The following is a 19,839-nucleotide window of genomic DNA, read 5'->3' as shown; positions in this document are numbered from 1 at the left end:
TTTGGCACAACCTTGCCAGGCCTAGTTTTGACCTGTCAGAGACTCTGTAGCAGCCCAAGCACCCGTTATTACTGCAATATCCTTCCGCTAAGGAATATAGTCTGAATTAATTTCCACATTATTATCGGTTATTGAAATTTACCTTTGCATGTGGCAGATAATAAATAACATATAATAAGTAAAAAAGTTTTGGTCAGTACAGTGACAACATATTGTTGACAAAATTGAGCATTAAGTTCAGCGGTGAAAATAGTCCGGCTACATAAAGGCAGTTGGCATCGCCTTCAACGATCTTTCCAGTCGCATGCCGAAGTTGGGAACGGATCATGTCTAGCGATTCTGCTGATTACAACAGGTAACATCCTTTAGCTGGTTATTTTACCAATCAATTTCCAGATTACAGGTATAAGATAACATTTTGCACAAATCTGTATTCTGTGTCATGCTGATTTTTAGTGGTGGCTTGGCGTTATCTAGCTAGGCCCCAGCCACGGTGAGCTGGATGTTAGCTGTGTAGCTAGCTACCTGTCCTGGCTAACCCGCAGTTGGAAATCAACGTTTGCAGCCATTTAGCTGAGATGCGTTTACTTTATCTGACGTAAATTGTGCCATTTAACAACACCGCACTGCAATCTTCAACCCGCCTCTAGTTAATCCCCTTAGGAATCAAAGGTACCGCCAGGCCAGAGCAGTGCACGGCCTTGTTCTCCAGCCCTCCGCTGGCTGCACAGGCCCGACTGGCCGACATATTGGCTAACAGTTAGTGAAGCACAGCTCCATGTTGGGACATGCTGGACATGTAATGTCAATTTATTGCTTATGATACTAAGGTTGAAACGAAGGTAGGCGTGTTAGTCGGTCCGAAAACCTTTCGAGGTTATATAACCGAGGCTTATTCCAAGGACCCGTTACTCAGCCCCGCTTGTGGAATTTGACACGTGCGCTCTGCAAAGACCCGAGCCCTGTAACGGGATGCTTTGGGCGTAACCTCGGTGGCGGTAGAGCAGTAATTACATTTCACTTAACTTCACGTCTTAATTGTTCCGAGTAAACGTGAAATGGTGGCATTTAGGCCGACTTGACAATACTGACTGTTTGACCGCATCCTTCTCAACTTGACACGTGGTGGGAGTGACTGCTTGTTGTAGGCTAGTTGCCTGTATTTAGATGTCCAAATGCGCCCACACCCAGGCCCTTTTCCCTATTTTGAAGGGAATATGATTTCAGTAAAAGCTGACAAATATTTTTCTTTAACAGCTCAAGAGATAGAGACCATGGGGGGCCAGAGGGAATGGAGCCTGATGGTGTCATCGAGGTGAGCACAACGCCAAAAGTGACAAAATTGCATTGAATTTTCTTTACTGAGCTGTAAATTTAAAAAAATGAATCACTGATTCAATATGGAGTTTGTACATCTGTTTACTTAATGCTTTGACCCACTATTTTGCATTTCTTTTCTTCAGAGCAACTGGAACGAGATTACAGATAACTTTGATGATATGAACCTGAAGGAGACTCTTCTCAGGGGAATATATGCGTATGGTTTTGAAAAACCATCTGCCATTCAACAGAGGGCAATCATTCCTTGTATCAAAGGTACGGAAATCAAAGTTTACTCAGGATATAGCTTGCATGCTTTGAGTGAAATGATGCTTTACCATCTTTCGGGACTTACCCACCCATGGGGATAAGCTTTTTATTCACTGATCACTCAAACTGTTCATAACCCAGTAGTTTGCATATGAAAATATTGTTAATGGATTTCTTGCTCAGACGCCAAAGTGCAACCTTAATGCACCACAAACTGAAGGTTGGCTGACGTTTGTACATTTCTCATATTGCCATTCGATAACATGATTGAGTTGGAAATTGAAACTAACATGTTTCACTGCTAATCGCAATCTTTGTTTCCTCGCTATTAGGCTATGATGTCATTGCCCAAGCCCAGTCAGGCACTGGTAAGACGGCCACTTTTGCCATCTCTATCTTGCAACAGCTGGACATAGAGCAGAAGGAGACCCAGGCTCTGGTGCTGGCTCCCACCAGAGAGCTGGCACAGCAGGTATGCTGTTCCTGAGGTCACGATTAACTTAACTGTGTCTCAGACCTAGGCGGCATATTGGGGACAGTGACTCAAAAACTAAGGTACCGTTTTCAAAACTTATTTCAATATTCTGAAAATGTAAAAGACAAAGCAAAACCCAAAAGGATCCTCTTAAGATTGGTGTAGTCCCTGTCCATGACTGCATTGGTCTGAAAAGGTGACCTGGCTTCACTATGGTTTTTTTTAGTTTTTTTTTTTTAATAATATTAAATGATTCATGTCTTGCTGTGGAAAACTGAGTGAAATGATGGCATACCATCTTTCGGGACTGACTCTGAAATGGAGAGTTCTACATTTTTTTTTACTGATCACTCACTTTTTATGTTTTTGCATGTCATGTCACACTACCTTTACCACATTGCCCTAAACTAGTGTTTGTTTTTTTTCCTCCTCTGGCCGCCCATTAGATCCAGAAGGTAATTCTGGCTCTGGGTGACTATATGGGGGCAACCTGCCACGCCTGCATTGGAGGGACCAATGTCCGTAGCGAAATGCAGAAGCTCCAGGCCGAGGCCCCTCACATAGTGGTGGGCACTCCAGGACGAGTGTTTGACATGCTTAACAGGAGATACCTGTGTAAGTATCATACTTGTCTTGTTCAGTGGGAGCTTATTTATTTGGATCATGGAACTTATTTATTAGTGGATGTTCTTTGGGGGGTATGACTTCTAACTGCTATGTTTCTGCACAGCCCCGAAATGGATCAAGATGTTTGTTCTGGATGAAGCTGATGAGATGTTGAGTCGAGGTTTCAAAGATCAGATCTATGAAATCTTCCAGAAGTTGAGCACAAACATTCAAGTAAGCATTGTTTGTTTTGGGTACAGACATGACTGACAATGCCAGTATGACGATTCATACTGACGGTAGTCTTTAAGTCAGATTTTGAATTCTTAAACCGCTCTTCTGCATTAACAGAACTCTGCTATAATTGTGTGATCCAGACTTTTCTGCTTCACACAATGATGCTAGCAGAGTATTGCGCGGAAGTAGATTATTGTGCAATGCGCTGCAAATGAGATGTGGTCGAACCTCTTTCTTAATGTTCGTTGGCCTCTGTCTCAAGGCTCGGTGCCACAAATATGGTCTGCATTCTGATACAGCATCAAGTGTTTTTGAAGTTGGTGATTCAGTCTCCTGACTCTTGAGTAACGTGCATGTCTTTCTCAGGTGGTCCTGCTCTCTGCCACCATGCCAGCAGATGTGCTGGAGGTGACCAAGAAGTTCATGCGAGACCCCATTCGCATCTTGGTGAAGAAGGAAGAGCTTACCCTAGAGGGTATTAAGCAGTTCTACATAAATGTGGAGCGGGAGGTGGGTGGTTCTTAGCAAGCGCACCACTCGGCACTCTAGTTATGTTCACATATGGGACAACCAGCTTATCAACAAGCGTACAATTTACTCTCTCACTGCAGTGAACGCCATACATTTCCCTTCTTTCTAAAGCACCCTGCTAAAACTGCAGGAGCCGAGCCTCAGGGTTTAGCTCTTGCGGCCGTGTAAGCATGGGTACACCGGAGAAGGAGATCAAAGGCACAGCATCGCAAATGAGACCAGGAAGGACCTCTTTCTTAATGTCCAGTCTCCTTCGTCTCAAGATTCTGTGTTATACTATAACTGCTGTTTTTAGTAGAGATTCATACCAGAGATCAGACTTGTTGTTTTACTTTGTTCATTTGAAGAAGACTGTACATCACTTGACATAATTTCATTTTTTGTGATCTTGGCCATCTCCAGGAGTGGAAGCTGGACACACTGTGTGATCTGTATGAAACTCTGACCATCACCCAGGCTGTGATCTTCCTTAACACCAGGAGAAAAGTGGACTGGCTGACTGAGAAGATGCATGCTAGGGACTTCACAGTCTCTGCTCTAGTAAGATCTGTTCTCTTGCTGGGTTTGCCCTGCAGCTAGATGTTGGAATGCTGTCGTGCTGAACGACATTTGTATCAGTTTAATTCTGCACATCGTGCCTAACTGAAACATGTCTTTTTTTCCTTCCCAGCATGGTGATATGGACCAGAAAGAGCGTGATGTGATCATGAGGGAGTTCAGATCTGGCTCAAGTAGAGTGTTGATCACTACTGACCTTCTGGTTAGTATGGGGGTGGGAGAAATGTCACAGATAAGCTGTAACCTAAAATGGCGGCTTGCTTTTTGAGCTTCTGGATGTGAAAGTTGAAACCCCAAAATGTTTTAATTCTGCAACAGTCTTGAAAATGACCAAGCAGTCAAACCTTTTGGGAGATTAGGGCCTGTGCTCCACAATGGGTTTCTCTAAATGTAGGAATCTGTTACTTATTCACCGGCGACATTTACAAACGAAGGTTTATTGTATTCTACACTGGCGTCTCTATTAGCGTTGAGTATAACTGGAATGTCTTTGCTTCTCAGGCTCGTGGGATTGACGTGCAGCAGGTTTCCCTGGTCATAAACTATGACCTTCCTACAAACCGAGAGAATTACATTCATAGGTAAGTTGCGGCACGCGTTGCACCCAAATGTGCACATTGATCTGGTGTGAAAATCTAATCTGCTCGTCTCTGCTCCTCCCAGAATCGGTCGTGGCGGCCGATTCGGCAGAAAAGGAGTTGCTATCAACTTTGTCACTGAGGAGGACAAGCGGATCCTTCGGGACATCGAGACGTTTTACAATACAACCGTGGAGGAGATGCCTATGAATGTGGCCGACCTGATTTGAGCCCTGAGATTTTTTTTTTAAACGCAGTGATAGCGATCGTCCACTTGCATTGTGCTTATATTATTCGAAGGGGGAAAAAAAACTCTTCTCAAATGCTAAACCTTGGATCAGAATTTCGATATGTGTTAAAAAGCGAGGTGACTTCAATGGTGGTCCCTCTCGGACAGTTGTAGATTCTAACCGTGACAGTTGGCTGGTTGGAGCTACAAAGCCATGGGGTCTGTAAACATTAAGGTCCTTATCAGGTATTTCTTTCCATGTTCAATTAAGATGCGTGTATTAGATGTTCTCCACCGTTTAGTAATTTACTTGTGGACTAAAAGGTATAAGTGCTGTATAAAGTCTGCAAATTATGTTATGCTAACATATGTGCGATGTATTGTGGGTCTGCTAAATAGAGGCACTCGTCATGTTATACTGTAGATTCACTTGCTTTTTTGTTATCTTTTGTGAATGTGTTAATTTAAATGTATCATATATATTTTTTATCCCACTTGCTCTATCAGAATTCCTCACTTGGTTGGCCATATTTTGCTGACGTGGTTTTACCCTTACCAGAGTATATTGCTATTCCCCTGGACGTCTTTTGAGATTTCCTCCTCCCAAGAATTGTATGAATGTCTTAATAAAACTGAAATTGCTGTATTAAAGCCCGCTTGTCCCTTTTTTGTGTAAGGGAGAACCACTGTGCATTATATTTATAGTTGGTCTTGATGAGAGAGGGGTGTTCTCAGCTGTCCTGCCTGCGTTTAACATTTGAGTGATCCTGTAATCTGAAGCCTGGAGATTTGACGGAAGGGACGTTACAGTAGATTAAGTTGACTCCTGGCAAAGAAATGGCTATCTGCACCTTTTTTGTTATTAAATGTGGCTTTAGATCAGTGTCCATTAGTCTAATTTCTGATATATGCTCTGAAGCGATGAGGGTGGTGCATGGAGAAGAGGGGGAAGCTTGTGCATCTCAATCACGCACCATTAGTTTTACTGCTAGACAACATCACCATCTACTGGCCAACAGGCAGAGCTAACCCATGCTGTCGACATTACTAGAATGGATGAACTGAAAAGGCTGGGGCGAAATGATGTGCTGTTTGTTCCTCCATTCAATAGCACTCTTAACTTGATCATACATTTTGTGAAAAAAGAAATGAAAGTCACTGATGTGAGGAATAACTTCAATGGCGTGAGTTAGAACAACTTAGTCTCACAGCACGAGGACAACAGGACCTTGCATACAGTGCAGGATGTGGAACAGACGGTAGACTGCATATTAATCATGCAGTCAGCAGCCACGCGTATCCAAAATGATAGCACTATGGGCGTATAGTCTTATCTTAGTCTAATCTTTCATTTGTGTTTCAAACAGTGTAAGAGCACTTTCACACTGTCGAAAAGTCTGAAAAACGTAATTGTCAAAAAATTGATGGATGTGTATTTAATTAGCCTACCTCTTTTTAGATTAAATAGGCTGTAGAAAACAACGAATGTCCAAAGCCAGACTGTTGCCAATTTAAAAATATAAACTTACATTTTTGAGGATTTTGTTTTTCAGTCAGAATAAAAGACAAATACTGAAAATGATAGTGTTTTATCAAAAAGTGCCTAAAGATTTGATGTCTGTGGTGTTACTCAATAGAAAACATCTGTTTAAAAATAATCAGGAAGAGCTTTTGAACAGCTTCCTGTTTGAAGAGGTCATTCAATGAGGCGCCAACTTTGGAACCAGTTTCAACCGGTTTCAACACTTCCAGGCTTTGGAAGCACATGGCGGATCTACATACCTTCTTCTATACTTTTTGATAAATCTGACCAAAACTCTTTCACTCTTTCATCATGTCTGTGCTACTCATTTAAAATAAAGAGAATAAGTTCCTTAGAAAAAAAGAATCACTAATAATGGATAGTTTAGAGTTTCCCCATGCTCTCTAGCTAGCAAACTAACATGACCATGTGTTCTAGGCTATTTCATGGATTTCTCATATTTGTGAGAAATTGTCTTTGGTGTTACTGTCTTTAATGGTAACACCACAGAACTGTCCATAACACCACAGACATACCGGTATACAGTATAGCTACAATGTTAAGATATATGAAATGTGTTACCAACAATTTAGCCTATAGCCCACAATTTTCAATATTTCATTATATAACATACTGAATTGCTATATTTGTGTCTGGATGTGATGGTAAAATTTCAAAAGTTTGAATTCATTTGGAAAGAGTTATTCAGATTTAGATAATTTGTGATATTTTAAATGGATGTCCTCAAACATAAAAAAATAAATAAATCAATGATTGCTATGAAAGAGTCTTTCTTAAACGTGATAAATTGTGTTCAACTTTCTTATGTGTTTGTACAGCATAACCAATTAAGGTAAACTGCACATCAAGCAGCAGAATGATTGTTTTCAAAAGGCATGATAGTGGATCACAAGCAATGGTAACACCACATACATGAATGACTTGTCAAAAGAAATAAAATAAAGTAAAATATAAGAAAAATCAGAAATACATTAAGCTCTCAGAAGCCAGCTAAGAAAATGTCAAAAATCTCTTTTTTAGATTTGAGTTAAAACATAGGCTAATGGTAGTGCATTTAGCAGCATCTCATAATTATTTTCACACAAATGATTCTTTGCAACAGTCTGCAAAGAATCACCCGGTGCAGCTGGAGGGAGAAGTGTGTTGGGAGAGTCTGCAGTGCTGTAAGGTTGTGTAGAATGAATAGCATTGTAAAAGGTATTAAAAGAGTGTTAAACAGCGCAGACATATTTCCTGTGCAAACCTGAAAGTGCAGACATTGAATGATTAAGCCTGTTCAATGTTTATGAAATGTGGAAAAACTTTTCACACATTTGTTACATGTTGAAAAGAAATGCAACATTTAATAAATGTGGAAAAACTTTTCACACATTTGTTACATGTTGAAAAGAAATGCAACATTTATTAAATGTGGAAAAACTTTTCACACATTTGTTAAATGTTGAAAAAAATCAAACATGTATTAATTGTGGAAAAACTTCACGTTTGTTAAATGCAAAAGAATGTAACATTTGTTAAACATAAGAACTTTGCCATATGTTTAATAAATGTCGAGAAATGGTTCAGACATGTATCAAATATACTATTTTGCTATAACATATTTAACGTTTAGGTATCATATTAAAGTAAATTCAGAAAAGTAATAAATCTGAGAAAAGTTATGAATTGTGGCTTAAATGTGAGATATTTTCTGACAGCTTAAATAATGGAAAATTTGCACATGAAAAAAAAAGAGTCTGTTTCCTCTTTTTACATGGGAGAATCACCCAGAGCTGTTTTCAGTTCCCTCCAGACTCATAATTAGCCTTTATTAAGAGATAAAGGGTTGTAAATGATAAAGAACAGGTAATGTGCCAAAGTTTATCTTTTTGTAAAATTGCATGTAAATGAACTATATCTGCTTCACATAGGAATCACAAGATTCACGGTGTATTTCAACATACTCTATCAAGCCTTCACTGAGCTTGAGTGCATCTCACAAGAGCTTTCCGGTGCAGCATGCATTCAATTTGGTTAGTTTCTATTTTGGTGCAGTGTGGCTTAACTTGTTCCGAAATTGACTACAGCTTGCTGAGGTTGAGGAAGTAAATAGACACCTTCAACTTATTTGCCACTTTGTATCAAGACAATACGATTATTCACAGAGCCGGTCTGATGATAGTAAATCATTATTCAACCATGAACTCCCAACTCCCAAGAGCAGAGTAAGAAAACAGGAAAGAAGAAAGAAAAAAATGATCCTGAAAATCTGATAAATCCACTGAGATTTGAATTTTGTTTGACAGTGGAATTTATTTTGCAGTTTTTCTTGCAGGTGCCAAATCTTGTGCGAGTTAGGGTTGTCATACCTGTCCAACATACACTCAGTCAGTCTCTGTAAGGATAGATATGTATAAGACACATGTTTGTCATGTTCTTGCCTCATTTGCAGGCTGCATTGAGCATTGCCTTCACACTTGTGAGACTGTGAGATTACAAACTCGGATGTGGTGAAAGTTTGCAATGGGAGGCAGATTGTGCACAAAGGCAAAGCACACAGCCCTTTGTGTATGTTTTGTATCAATCAGACTTTATTTGTATAGCACATTTCATGCAAGCAAATGCAGCTCAAAGCTTCACAACACAGATAGAAATGCAATGGAATAAAACAACCTGAACATTTACAAGAACGCTTTCATCCCAACAGCCATCAGTATTTTAAACAATGAAAGACATAAACACAGTCATATTTGCACATTGACACATTAACTTTTACTTACTTTTACCTCAAATCTTATATATGTTTTTAACCCTTATGTCTGTTTATTTGTTTTTATGGGGTATGTCTTTTTATGTCTTTTTTTCCTCTTTTATGAGTCACGTCAAAGACAATTTTCTGTCATGCTTTGTGATAGACAATAAAGTTTCAGAATCTGAATCTGAAAAGAGAGGTCATAAACAAAAAGAAAGTAGACAGTGTATTTAAGAGTAGAATAAAATGGGAAAAAATAAAAATAAACAATGTATATAAGATTAAAATAGAAAACAGTAAAAAAAAATTACAAGAAACGCTAGGCTAAACAGTTATGTTTTAATTTTCCGTTTAAAAGTGTCCACATTTTCTGTAATGGTAACAAATAACAGAATAGTCTGAAAAAAAATCTTTAAAATTTGTATGTGTTAGAAAGTAGTCTGATCAATTCAGCACTGTTTAGCATTTAACCTGTAATCATTTACATGTTTTGACCCATTTGAAACTGATTTTTTTTTTTCATTTGTGGTGGTTATGATGAAATATTCCAGCCTCACCACACGGTGACAGTTGGAGGTTTAACCTAGAAGTTGATGGTGGATCTGTGGGTAGAGAAGCAGGTGCTGGCACATCGATTTCCTCTGCACAGCGTCTCTGCACTGCATGCGTTAGTAGCAATCTGGTTTAAGTAAGCTACAGCTCTACTCTGCCTCTGGGGCCCTATGCTGAGTTGATGTATGATTGACCATGATGTAGTATGTGAAACTATATTTAGCATGTCAACTTTGTTCGCAGAAGTCAATGCAATTATTCTGCGAAGCCACCCAAGGGAAGGGAGGAGAGATTAGGAAAATCAATTACCTTTCTGTTCTGATGAATAAAGAGAGCGGGTGATGCTTCATGCTCCGGTTCTCTCTAGCTCTCATTGTAGGAAATCTAAAACTAATAAACCAGTCTATCCCCACAAATGAGACAAAATAGCTTTAAATGAACTTAACTGTATATTTGTATATCTCAGTAGGATATTTCAATATGAAGCCACAGGCCATTTCAGGCCGTCTGGAGGTAATTCTGCAGTTGCTGCAGTTTAGCAAACAGATGCAGGCAGTTGTCTGTGTTTTGAGCCCCATCTAAAGCCTTTGTGTGAATTATTCTCTTTTTGGGGGTTGCCTTGGAAACAGAGCAGCTGTTTGGAGAACAGCTAATCCTGGCCACATCACATTTCAGGATGAGGTGCCATAAATATACATATAGAAAAGTCACAGCGGGTTGAGGTGAAATGAGCAGAGAGCAGCATTTTTCTGTGACTCCACAGGCACATTGTCTAAGACACTGAGATGTTTACTTAGTTATTTTAGTGAGCTGGATGTTTAGTTAGATTAGATTAGATTAGATGAGATTTAGTAGTCCCTGGGAGGAAATTGAGTTGTTGCTACAACAGAGAAGAGGACTATACTGAAGATAATACAAGGAGTAATGACAACAAAAGGACATACTGAGAATAATACAACAGATAAATAAGTGAAGATAAAGCATCCCCATTGGCAGGTTTACAGGTTAGAAGTGGATGTACATCATTCACTTTTCTCATTAGTTAACTTGGTTATTGTTTAATAAATTATCAACACTCTTTCACTTATATATGTGTATTTTAATCTCAATTCCTTCTTGGCTAATTAAAAGGCATAGCTTATTGTAGTAGTTTCAAGGGTGGAATTAACTAATTACATTTACTCACATGACTGTAATTGAGGAGCTTTATAGGCTACTTGTACTTTTTTGAGTGTTTTTTAAAGTCAGTAATTTTACTTTTACTTAAGTACATTTTTACTGAAGTATTGTACTTTGTTACATTTTAAATCAAATCCATTACAGAGTACACATTTTGTGGCTCTCCATAAGCAGCAGAAATTGGACAGTTGTAAATTAGCTAATTTTGGAGCCATTTGCAGCAAAGAAGAGAAGAGTGATCTAGGTTTATTTGTTTGTGCATTTTATTTTGTTAATTCCAATTTTTCCAATTGAAAGAATGAGTTTGAACTCTGTCCTCTGCTCCTTTTAGAATTGCATGGGGAAAAAACATCTAACATCTAATTTCTAAAAAGTAACTCAGCAACATTTACTCTGAGTACATTTTAAATGAGCTTTTACACCAGTAGGCCTACTTTTACTTCCACTTTAGTAAAATATGAGCAAAGTAACAGTAGGCCTACTTCTATTTGCGTAGGACATTGTAGTACTGTTTCCACCACTGAGTACATTTGGAACACAGTGTGGTGGTCTGTGAAGGTTCAGGTCAGTTACCTCATGTCTGCTGAACACTGACCCAGGGCCAGCTTCCCCTCGGTTATTACAGTTTCAGCAGGGGCTCTGGGAGGTATGTGTGACGTCACGCCGCAGGCAGCAATGTGCCAGATGCCTCTCTGGATCACACACTCTGATGACACCGACTCTCTGGCCAGCGCTGGGTATGTTTAGGGCATTGTATTTCAGATGGAAAATTCCTAGACCAAAATAATAATAAATAATAATCCGGGGTACATCAGAATGAACTAGTCGGAGGGCAAAATCCATGCCTGCAGCCATATAGTATTGCTTGGTAGTAAATTGTGGACTGAGTTCATACAAGACATGTGCAGTTCAGCACTAATGAGGCTTGTGTATCGCTGTCACCCACTCTCTAGCTGCTCAGCAAACTGTTGCTATGGAGAGGAAGAGAAAACACATGGAGGGATTGAACGCTTGTAGCTATGTATGGTAAGATAGTTTTAGACCGTTGTTCCATGTGCATTAATCTGCACTGCACCGAAAATTGAGAGCGTGATCAAAGTAAGGAAAATGCAAAAACAGGATAAAGACTGGCCTCAATGATGATGACTGTTATAATGTGCAGGCGGCTGCTTTTCATCAGTTATCTGTTAGAGAGTAATGTCAGGGCTAGTATCTGTTTTCATTGTGGTTATGAGTAATATAGGTACTCCGTCTTTATGACGCTGGTGAAAACTACTCAAAAACCCCACCATGTGATTCATGTCAGTGTGTAACCACGTTGTTTCTTGTGGCTTTGCCCCGCTGAACGATACCACTACCATGAAGGAAGAAATGCATTAACATTTTTCAGGGTCACAGGGGGCTGGGAGTCTATCCCAGCATGCATGAAATTTGCTTTTTAGACAAATATAAATAGTGAAGTTGATGTCTATCAACTTCACTATTTCTTTCCAAAGCAAAGGGCAGCTACTTTAAAGAATCTAAAATATAAGATAATTTTGATTTGTTTAACACTTTTTGGTCACTGCTTAATTCTATTTGTGTTATTTCATAGTTTTGATGTTTTTACTATTATTCCAAAATGCGGAAAATAGTAAAAATAAAAGACTTTTGACTGGTAGTGTATGGATGCTGGAATATGTACCCAAGTCAAGTTTTGATTCAAATGAACACATCACTGTAGGGAGACTTGATGTTTTATAATATCCTGTATGTTTGGGTATTTATTTATTTATTTTTCTTGGAGGTTAGATCTCAAAGAAATTCGAGGACGTTGCTCCAACATGTCTGTGGGTAACCTTTCTTTAATTCACTGGACAATTATTATAAGGGCAATTGCATCACATATCTGGGTCACACTGCGCATGAAGTGGCTTTTGTGTCGGTGTGATAAAATGATTATTACCATAGCAACAAAATCGCATGTGGTTGTGAGTTGCATCGATGCCTTTGAAGAAAAGAGTTGTGCACCGAAATGCCCGAAAGCTCCAACAGCTTCAGTGTTTCTTAATAGATGTTTCCTGAGCTTATGTCTCCTGGCAAAGACAGCTGCAGCCAGTAAGTGAAGTTTAAACTGATATCCTTGCTCAGTAGCAAATTTAGCAATACTACTGCTACTGCTACTACTACTACTACTACTACTACTACTAATAATAATAATAATAATAATAATAATAATAATAATTATATAGCACTTAGACAAAGTCATAAAGTGCTAGTTCTAGGAAGTAACAGCTGGATTACTGAAGGTCTCAATGTCACAACTCTTTTAAATAGAGAACTTGGTTTGTCGTTACATAATAACACAGAGAAGTGGTTATTTCATAAAAACAAAAAATGTATTTTTCAGAAATTCAGTTACAAAAAAAGATAAAGCGTAATACAACAAAACTGTTAAAATAATTGAATCCACACATATAACATTGCTGTTCTGCCATAATGACAGCATCGTTATTTTTAGCATAGCAAGTTATTGTAAAGTCTTTCCCATTATATAACTTGCTTTACTTCACTGTGTGGAATTTCGCACTTCATGACACGTAGACATTTTTGGCACTGACACTTAACCAGCCTATGTGTTGCGAACAATGATTCACGCATAAGGCACACACAAATGTACCATTACTCCTCTTAACACCACCTTAGAACCACAGAGCTCCTAAAGGTCCATCAGTAATCAGAAAAAAAAAAACTTTTTAATGATTGCTGTTAATGCCAGTGAGAGTGGCTGCCCTATGGAAAACATTATGTTTTATCAGAGTAATACAGTTTCCCTTGTGGCAACGCTTTTGCGAATCACAAGAGTGGAGGGGTGCAAAAATCCAGAGGAAAATACTCGCTCAATCACTTTAATTGGACGAGATGGGAAATAAGAACTGAAATTAATAGACAGTATAAGCTGCTATATTTGTCAATATAACATCTGGACAGCATCTCTTTAGGAGCCAGCTGTTGTTCAACACATTCAGTCTCTGCTGTCCATGGGAAGCCAATCTCATGAAATCATTAAGCACACAATGGTATGGGCTCTCCCCCATGATCTCACATTTACAGTAACAGAAATGACTCATCTGGTCTCTTTGTCTCAAGCAACACTGAACATAAACTCCAATATTTCATTTGATTGGGTGTCCGACTGAACGGACTGAGGTAATGGTCACAGTAATGATCCCCATTTCATTATGGACCAAGATACTCTCTCTCTCTCTCTCTCTCTCTCTCTCTCTCACTCTCTCTCTCTCAGTCACTCTCATTCACTCACTCTCTCTCTCTGTAATACACACACACGCACACACAGACATAACCTCAAGTAGTTCTACAAAAAGGCTGCTTTGCAAGGGTATGTGTTGAAATGGTAGGGTTTACAAAGGAGAGCCAGTTTCACCGCTGTGCAGTACAGCCTCCCCATGAGTCCAGAGGTCCTCTGTTTGACCTGTGGGTGTGTTGCTGCCTTCCAGAGGTCATAGATGTCCTCCACATGACCGTGTGAAGTCATCATCTGGTCATAGATACACAGGTGGTAGGGCGCCTTGCCTTCCCCTGAGAAATAGACGTGCTCCTGTGGCGACACACCCATGGCATTGGCACAGATGCCCATGAACACGTCGTCTATGTAGATAGAGGCGTTCAGAGTCAGAGTGGCCTGGTAGATTTTGTCCGCTACGTCCCTGGAAACCACGTACCCCGCCCCGGCCGTGTAGTCAGGGTAAGACGACCACTGGTACATATCGACGGGCACGTAGTACTTGCTGTCCCTGCTGCGGATAGGCGGCGCCCCTCTGTGCACACGACCGATCCAAAAGTCCGTGACCCCTCTCCTGCTCATGTCCTGCAGGTAGCTCACCAGGTTAGGCATGTGAACGAAGATATCATCATCAGCGGTCATGAGGAAGCGGGCGTGGGCGCAGCGGGCGTGTGCCCAGCGGAACTGCAGGATCAGCTTCAGAGTCAGGTTGTGGAACGAGTCTAAGAAGTCCTGCTGGATCAAGTCGCCGTGGAGACGGTCCTCACGGACGAGCTCCTGCTGCAAGCCCACTCCACTCCTCTTGCTCCAGGAGGGCTCGTCCTTCTTGGTCCGAGGCGCTCCTAAGGCGAACACCACCTTGACCGTCACTCCCAGGGCGTCACGGATGTAGGTCTCGTTACCCCAGGTGGATCTGATGGCATTACGCCTGTCAGTGTTCTCCGGGGAAGTTTTGACAAAGAGCAGGAGGAGGACGTCTTGGCCGGCGCACTTCTGCGGGTGGTCCAACAGGTAACGGAAGTTGCTGAAGCTCCAGGCCTCCTCGCGCGGGATGGTGAAGCTCTTGTTGATGAAGGTGAAGCGGTTGACCAGGTAGCGGTAGGAGTAGGACTTGACATGGCTGACTACATTGTTGTCTAGCTGCTCCCAGCAAACCATCACCACTGACAGCACCAGGCACGTAGTCATCAGCTGCACACATTGGCACTTGCGGATCCGGCGGAAATTCACAAACATCCTGGAATCTTCTCACCCACCCTCTCTCCCAGCTGTGGTCTCTGTCAGGTCCTGGGGCCGGTGCTGGAGGAGATGGAGGAGAAGTGATGGCGGAGGTTGAAAATGTTGTTCCAGGGACTCAGAGCTGGGTCTTCCATCCTAGGTTTCCCACATGCAGCGGAAGGCATGGACGCCGGTGAGATTCACAGGTTCTGCTGGGAGGCCACCTCCATCACAGCAGAGTCGCTCACACTTTCACCGTCACGGACACACAGCATCGTTGTAGCAGCCATGGAGCTGTGGTCCCATCGCTCTGAAATGGAACAGGGGACATGTTTACTGTGGTGAGGATCTGAGGAAAGGAGGAAATGATGAAAACAATGGGCCTACACCTTTTTTTCCGATTGCTGACAAAGAAAGGCTGACAGATGACTTCCTTATATGGAAGAAAATGAAAGTTTGGTGGTTATGGTTTTTCTTTCCTTTCTTATTTTTCTTTTTTTTTTTTTTAATGTTGAATAATGATTGTACAAGCAGGCGTGCTTGATGATATGCTATCTACTGTACGGTATTTTATAATGGCCATAATAGAGATTACGTGCTGGTCTCATGTCATCAAATAAAACCAATAAGTTCAACCACAATAACAGGACTGCACTGCACTGAAGGCCTACCGTATGCTGCATGAACAGACATTAATAGCAGGCTTATATATTGAGGGTGGAGCAGCAGCAAATTGAGATATCTTTGATGGCTGCACCTGAACTTAGGCACTGACTACACCCACTTGTATTCAACAGTGTTGCTATGCTAGAGCGGTAACACTAGCTGAAAAGTCAAACGTTAGCTAATGAATGCAAAAGCCAACACAGCAAATGTGGCGGTGCAGGCCCGTCCATAATGGAGGGGTTTAAGGTGCAGACCCACTGAAATCGCTGAGAGCCATGGAAAGCGTTCGGACACAATGGGGAGCGTCAGAATAGCTCCGGAGCACAATGCGGGATGAGAATAGCCTGCTTCCGCCTGGGCCCGGCCTGAAACCAAGGGGGGATCATGATGGGCCCGGGGCCTGGGACTCCCAGCGCACCCCGAGAGCTTTTTAAACATCATTTGATGGCCCGCGCCTAATGGGGTCACTGGCTTAGAATGGCTCTCTTTCTCTCCGCCTGATAATGAGAACAGAAACACTGCCTAACCCCTGGTTCACATCAACCTCCCATACTGTATACACTAAACACTTTGTTATACAATAGGCAGTTTGTTCCACACTGGGCTGAGTACCATACTATGCAGTTTGTGTGTCATAAAAATCTATATAATCATGCTTAGGCTTGTCTGTGCTTGTTTTACAAACTTTGACAGAGGGTAATGCATTTTTACAGTCCAACAAGGGAGATAAATACAGAGGCATCGCTGTTGAACTGTGACCTATATAGGAGAGCATCTGGAAATGATTAAAATGACTGCAAAAGGCGTGGCACGCCTAATTTGAGGAAACATTTATGATGTGGGGTGGGGCAATTGACAACGTATCTACACTCACCCATTGACTTTATCATCTCATATAATTACACATAAGTAGTCACCCCAACGATCAGAGCACAGCAGATAATCACATCACTTCATTTCCATTAGTTCATCAAGCTGTGGAACACTTGAATAGCATAGAAATCAATATGTATTATAGTGGGCTAGTGGGAAGAAATTATAACTCTCTGAAAAACTAGGAAATCTGTGTGATACCATGATAACAAATACATTTTTTGATTTATAGACATTTTTTAAAGCTTTATGTTGGTCTATATTAGACATGTAACAACTGTTTGAGTCAACATTGAGAGAGACTGACTATCTACTGGATATGGTTATGTGGTAAATAAAAATAGCTTACTTTCTATAGTGACATCATGAAATAAAAGTAAGCTACACATCTGTATATGGACTATACTGAGTCCGTAACTTAAGCCTTAAGCACAGACGATAAGGTGGGGTTTGTGCGTGCGGTGCGCTCTGTAACCTTCACATCAATCAATTCAAGCTCATCTTAACTGAGCTACATTCAAGCTCTGAACGGCCCACATAGCACTGAATCATTAGTTTGCTTGACTTGAAAATCAAGATGAGAGATAATAGATTACAAAGTGAACTGTGTCATAGAGGCCCTGTGGACATTAAGCCTGCGAGAGGCACATCATCTGACAGGTGCACTGTGTCAACTGCCAACAATGTGACAGTCCTAATTTAACGCTGCCTTGTTTTCAGCACGGGATTCCGTGTGTGAGCTGAACATACGAGTCTCTTCTCATATGTTGATAACTTACAAGGGCATTTTGAAAACCTATTATATGATCATGTATGAAAAGTTTGTTTTCCATACGGATCTACACAGTTTTCGTTATGCTTGTTAAGGAACTCAAGGTTATAATTCTCTCATATACATTTTATTGTGCTTTTATGGTCTAGCTAATGACTTCTTGTATTTCCTGACAGTACAAGATTCTGTATAGATTATTGACAGAAGAGTGTTGGCATAGACTATCTTGTCTAACAAAAACAGGTTCTGCTATTTGTACTCATGACTCACTCCAACACTCCAAGTACTATACAATACCTTACATTCTGTACTGGATCTGTCAGGAAAAAAGAAAAGCCTTAGAGTGTTGATCCTCACTCTTCTGTCTCAGCTGGATCTAAAACAAGCCCTGTGAAAGTGAACCGGCCCACTAGCATATTTCCAAAGTCACCACTCACATAAATAGATTTGGAACAGGGAGGGAGGGAAAAGCACACCATCACTCGACTGAGTACCACCACTCACCGGCAAAAGGAAATATCTGTGTCTGTTGTTGTGCGTATCCAAGACAGAGGCAGCAGCGGCCTCCCTTCCAGTCCAGATTCTTCTTCTTCTTCTCCTCCTGTACAGATCCTCTCCTCAGCTTGAAGTTCCCCGCTTACTTTTCCCTCTGATGGCCAGAGGAGACACACTCGTCAGAAGCAGGCATCAGTTGTCAGTGAAACCCTGTGTTTGGAGAAAGGGTGTGTGTGTGTGTGTGTGTGGGTGTGTGTGTGTGTGTGTGTGTGCCGGCCTGTCTGGGTGTGAATATGTGTGGTTGTGAGTGTGTGAGTGAGTATCTCTCTGTTTGAGCTGAGTGTGTGGAGTGTAAGTTGCTGGTAAATTGGTATTGGTTGCCTTGGTTCTTCTCTCTCCCCTCCCTCTCTCTCTCTCTCTCTCTCTCTCTCTCTCTGTGTGTGTGGGGGTGGCCAGTCGGTGTAGGTGGTAGTGGAGATGAGAGGAAGAGAGCTGCCCCCCCTTGCCTTGCCTCTCACCATTTTGCTCACGCTGAGACACCCAAAGGCTGAATCACAGAGGCAATGAGTAGCACTGAATATTTGACTTACTCATTTCAAAATGAAATACGGCCCATTGATTTTCAAAAGAGGAAAGGGGATTTTGGTGAGCAACATCCAAGTGGCTTGCTGCTCTTTGTTGCAACACTGTCTTTTCCTGTTTCCAATGAAATTGTTTTGACTGTAGTTTTGTTCCAGTCATTTAGACCCCTGCCAGAGCAGAATGAATGGCAGAAGAGACAAAGCACCCCACCTTTAATCTCCTGATTTATGATTGGATATCAATGTCCATCAGTTGAATTTTCACAATGTTACCCATGTAAATAAAATAATTTTTCATGAACCTCAGCAATTTGTACTTTGGAATTTTCGTTCCCTGACTGCAGGTTTACCGAAAACGTTGCATTTAGCTTCACTGCTGCTCTCTCCTCTCACTCTGTGGGGGGAAAAGCGTGAAGGACTAGATCTCTCTCTTATTTTTCATAACAAAGGTTTTCTGCAATGCAAATCCTCGGCCAGTCATTGTCGTTCTAGGTGCCGAGCTCGAAGAGGTGATCTATTCAGCGTGTTGTTTCTCTATCAGCCTCTATCACTTTCACACCTCCCCCCCAAGTACTTTACTATAGGAGCTCAATAGGCCTCCTAGGACGGGGGGTTGTAGTTGCCAAAACTAACACTGTGTTAAAATGGTGCCCACTGCTAATTTATTGGAGTAATTTGTTGATAAAAAAAAAATCAAATAGTGGCAGTTAGGGTTTGCTTCCAATCAGTTTCCATTTACCAAACGACACCAAAGCTGTTAAAAAAATAAAAAATAGAACCAAATCAGCCTCCTTAGCAGTGAGTCAGACTTGTCGGCTTCATCAAAGCAGCTTCCCAGAGTCTCACCTGAGAGGGTTTGGGCTCAACAGGTAGATGGATGTCTAAAAATACATGGAATGATCTCATTAGAGGAAAAACAGAAATAGAGAGATGACAGTGAAGTGCAGCCGAACTCACATGACACAGTGTGTCACGAGATAGTTCAAGGACAGTGCCATACAGTTAAGAGGAATGTACGCATACACACTTCTGTTGCACCGCAATGCACTTCTGTGAAGGCTTTCCTGTTCGACCGAATGCATGAATTCTAAAGATTGCCCCAAAACACTGTTATCGTTAAGGTTTAGCAATCACGTTGCACA

General features: G+C 41.1%; 2 protein-coding genes and 4 non-coding genes across 6 annotated transcripts; 5 read left to right on the top strand and 1 right to left on the bottom strand.

Annotated features, from left to right (window-relative positions):
• The first annotated feature begins 273 nt into the window (after positions 1-273).
• Positions 274-5,455, top strand: eif4a2 (eukaryotic translation initiation factor 4A2). The gene is made up of 11 exons (XM_071907998.2): positions 274-355; positions 1,258-1,315; positions 1,464-1,596; positions 1,923-2,062; positions 2,512-2,680; positions 2,796-2,905; positions 3,275-3,418; positions 3,842-3,979; positions 4,110-4,199; positions 4,499-4,578; positions 4,661-5,455. The coding sequence occupies exons 1-11, from the start codon at positions 327-329 to the stop codon at positions 4,803-4,805; spliced, it is 1,236 nt and encodes a 411-aa protein (XP_071764099.1). The 5' UTR covers positions 274-326; the 3' UTR covers positions 4,806-5,455.
• Positions 1,640-1,713, top strand: LOC139918623 (small nucleolar RNA SNORD2). The gene has a single exon (XR_011784973.1). It is a non-coding gene; the product is annotated as a small nucleolar RNA SNORD2 (small nucleolar RNA).
• On the top strand, positions 2,342-2,418 carry LOC139918622 (small nucleolar RNA SNORD2). Its single transcript, XR_011784972.2, has one exon. It is a non-coding gene; the product is annotated as a small nucleolar RNA SNORD2 (small nucleolar RNA).
• On the top strand, positions 3,006-3,186 carry LOC139918621 (small nucleolar RNA SNORA81). Its single transcript, XR_011784971.1, has one exon. It is a non-coding gene; the product is annotated as a small nucleolar RNA SNORA81 (small nucleolar RNA).
• Positions 3,536-3,718, top strand: LOC139918620 (small nucleolar RNA SNORA81). Its single transcript, XR_011784970.2, has one exon. It is a non-coding gene; the product is annotated as a small nucleolar RNA SNORA81 (small nucleolar RNA).
• An 8,226-nt stretch (positions 5,456-13,681) lies between the features above and the next one.
• Positions 13,682-18,430, bottom strand: b3gnt5b (UDP-GlcNAc:betaGal beta-1,3-N-acetylglucosaminyltransferase 5b). Its single transcript, XM_078287961.1, has 2 exons — positions 18,126-18,430; positions 13,682-15,620 (listed from the first exon to the last, which is right to left on the bottom strand). The coding sequence occupies exon 2, from the start codon at positions 15,326-15,328 to the stop codon at positions 14,165-14,167; it is 1,164 nt and encodes a 387-aa protein (XP_078144087.1). The 5' UTR covers positions 15,329-15,620; positions 18,126-18,430; the 3' UTR covers positions 13,682-14,164.
• Positions 18,431-19,839: the final 1,409 nt, after the last annotated feature.

Source organism: Centroberyx gerrardi, chromosome 13 (assembly GCF_048128805.1).
Source record: "Centroberyx gerrardi isolate f3 chromosome 13, fCenGer3.hap1.cur.20231027, whole genome shotgun sequence".
NCBI classification, from domain to species: domain Eukaryota; kingdom Metazoa; phylum Chordata; class Actinopteri; order Beryciformes; family Berycidae; genus Centroberyx; species Centroberyx gerrardi.
Note: the sequence above shows the minus strand (reverse complement) of the source record. Positions and strands in the feature narration are given on the sequence as shown.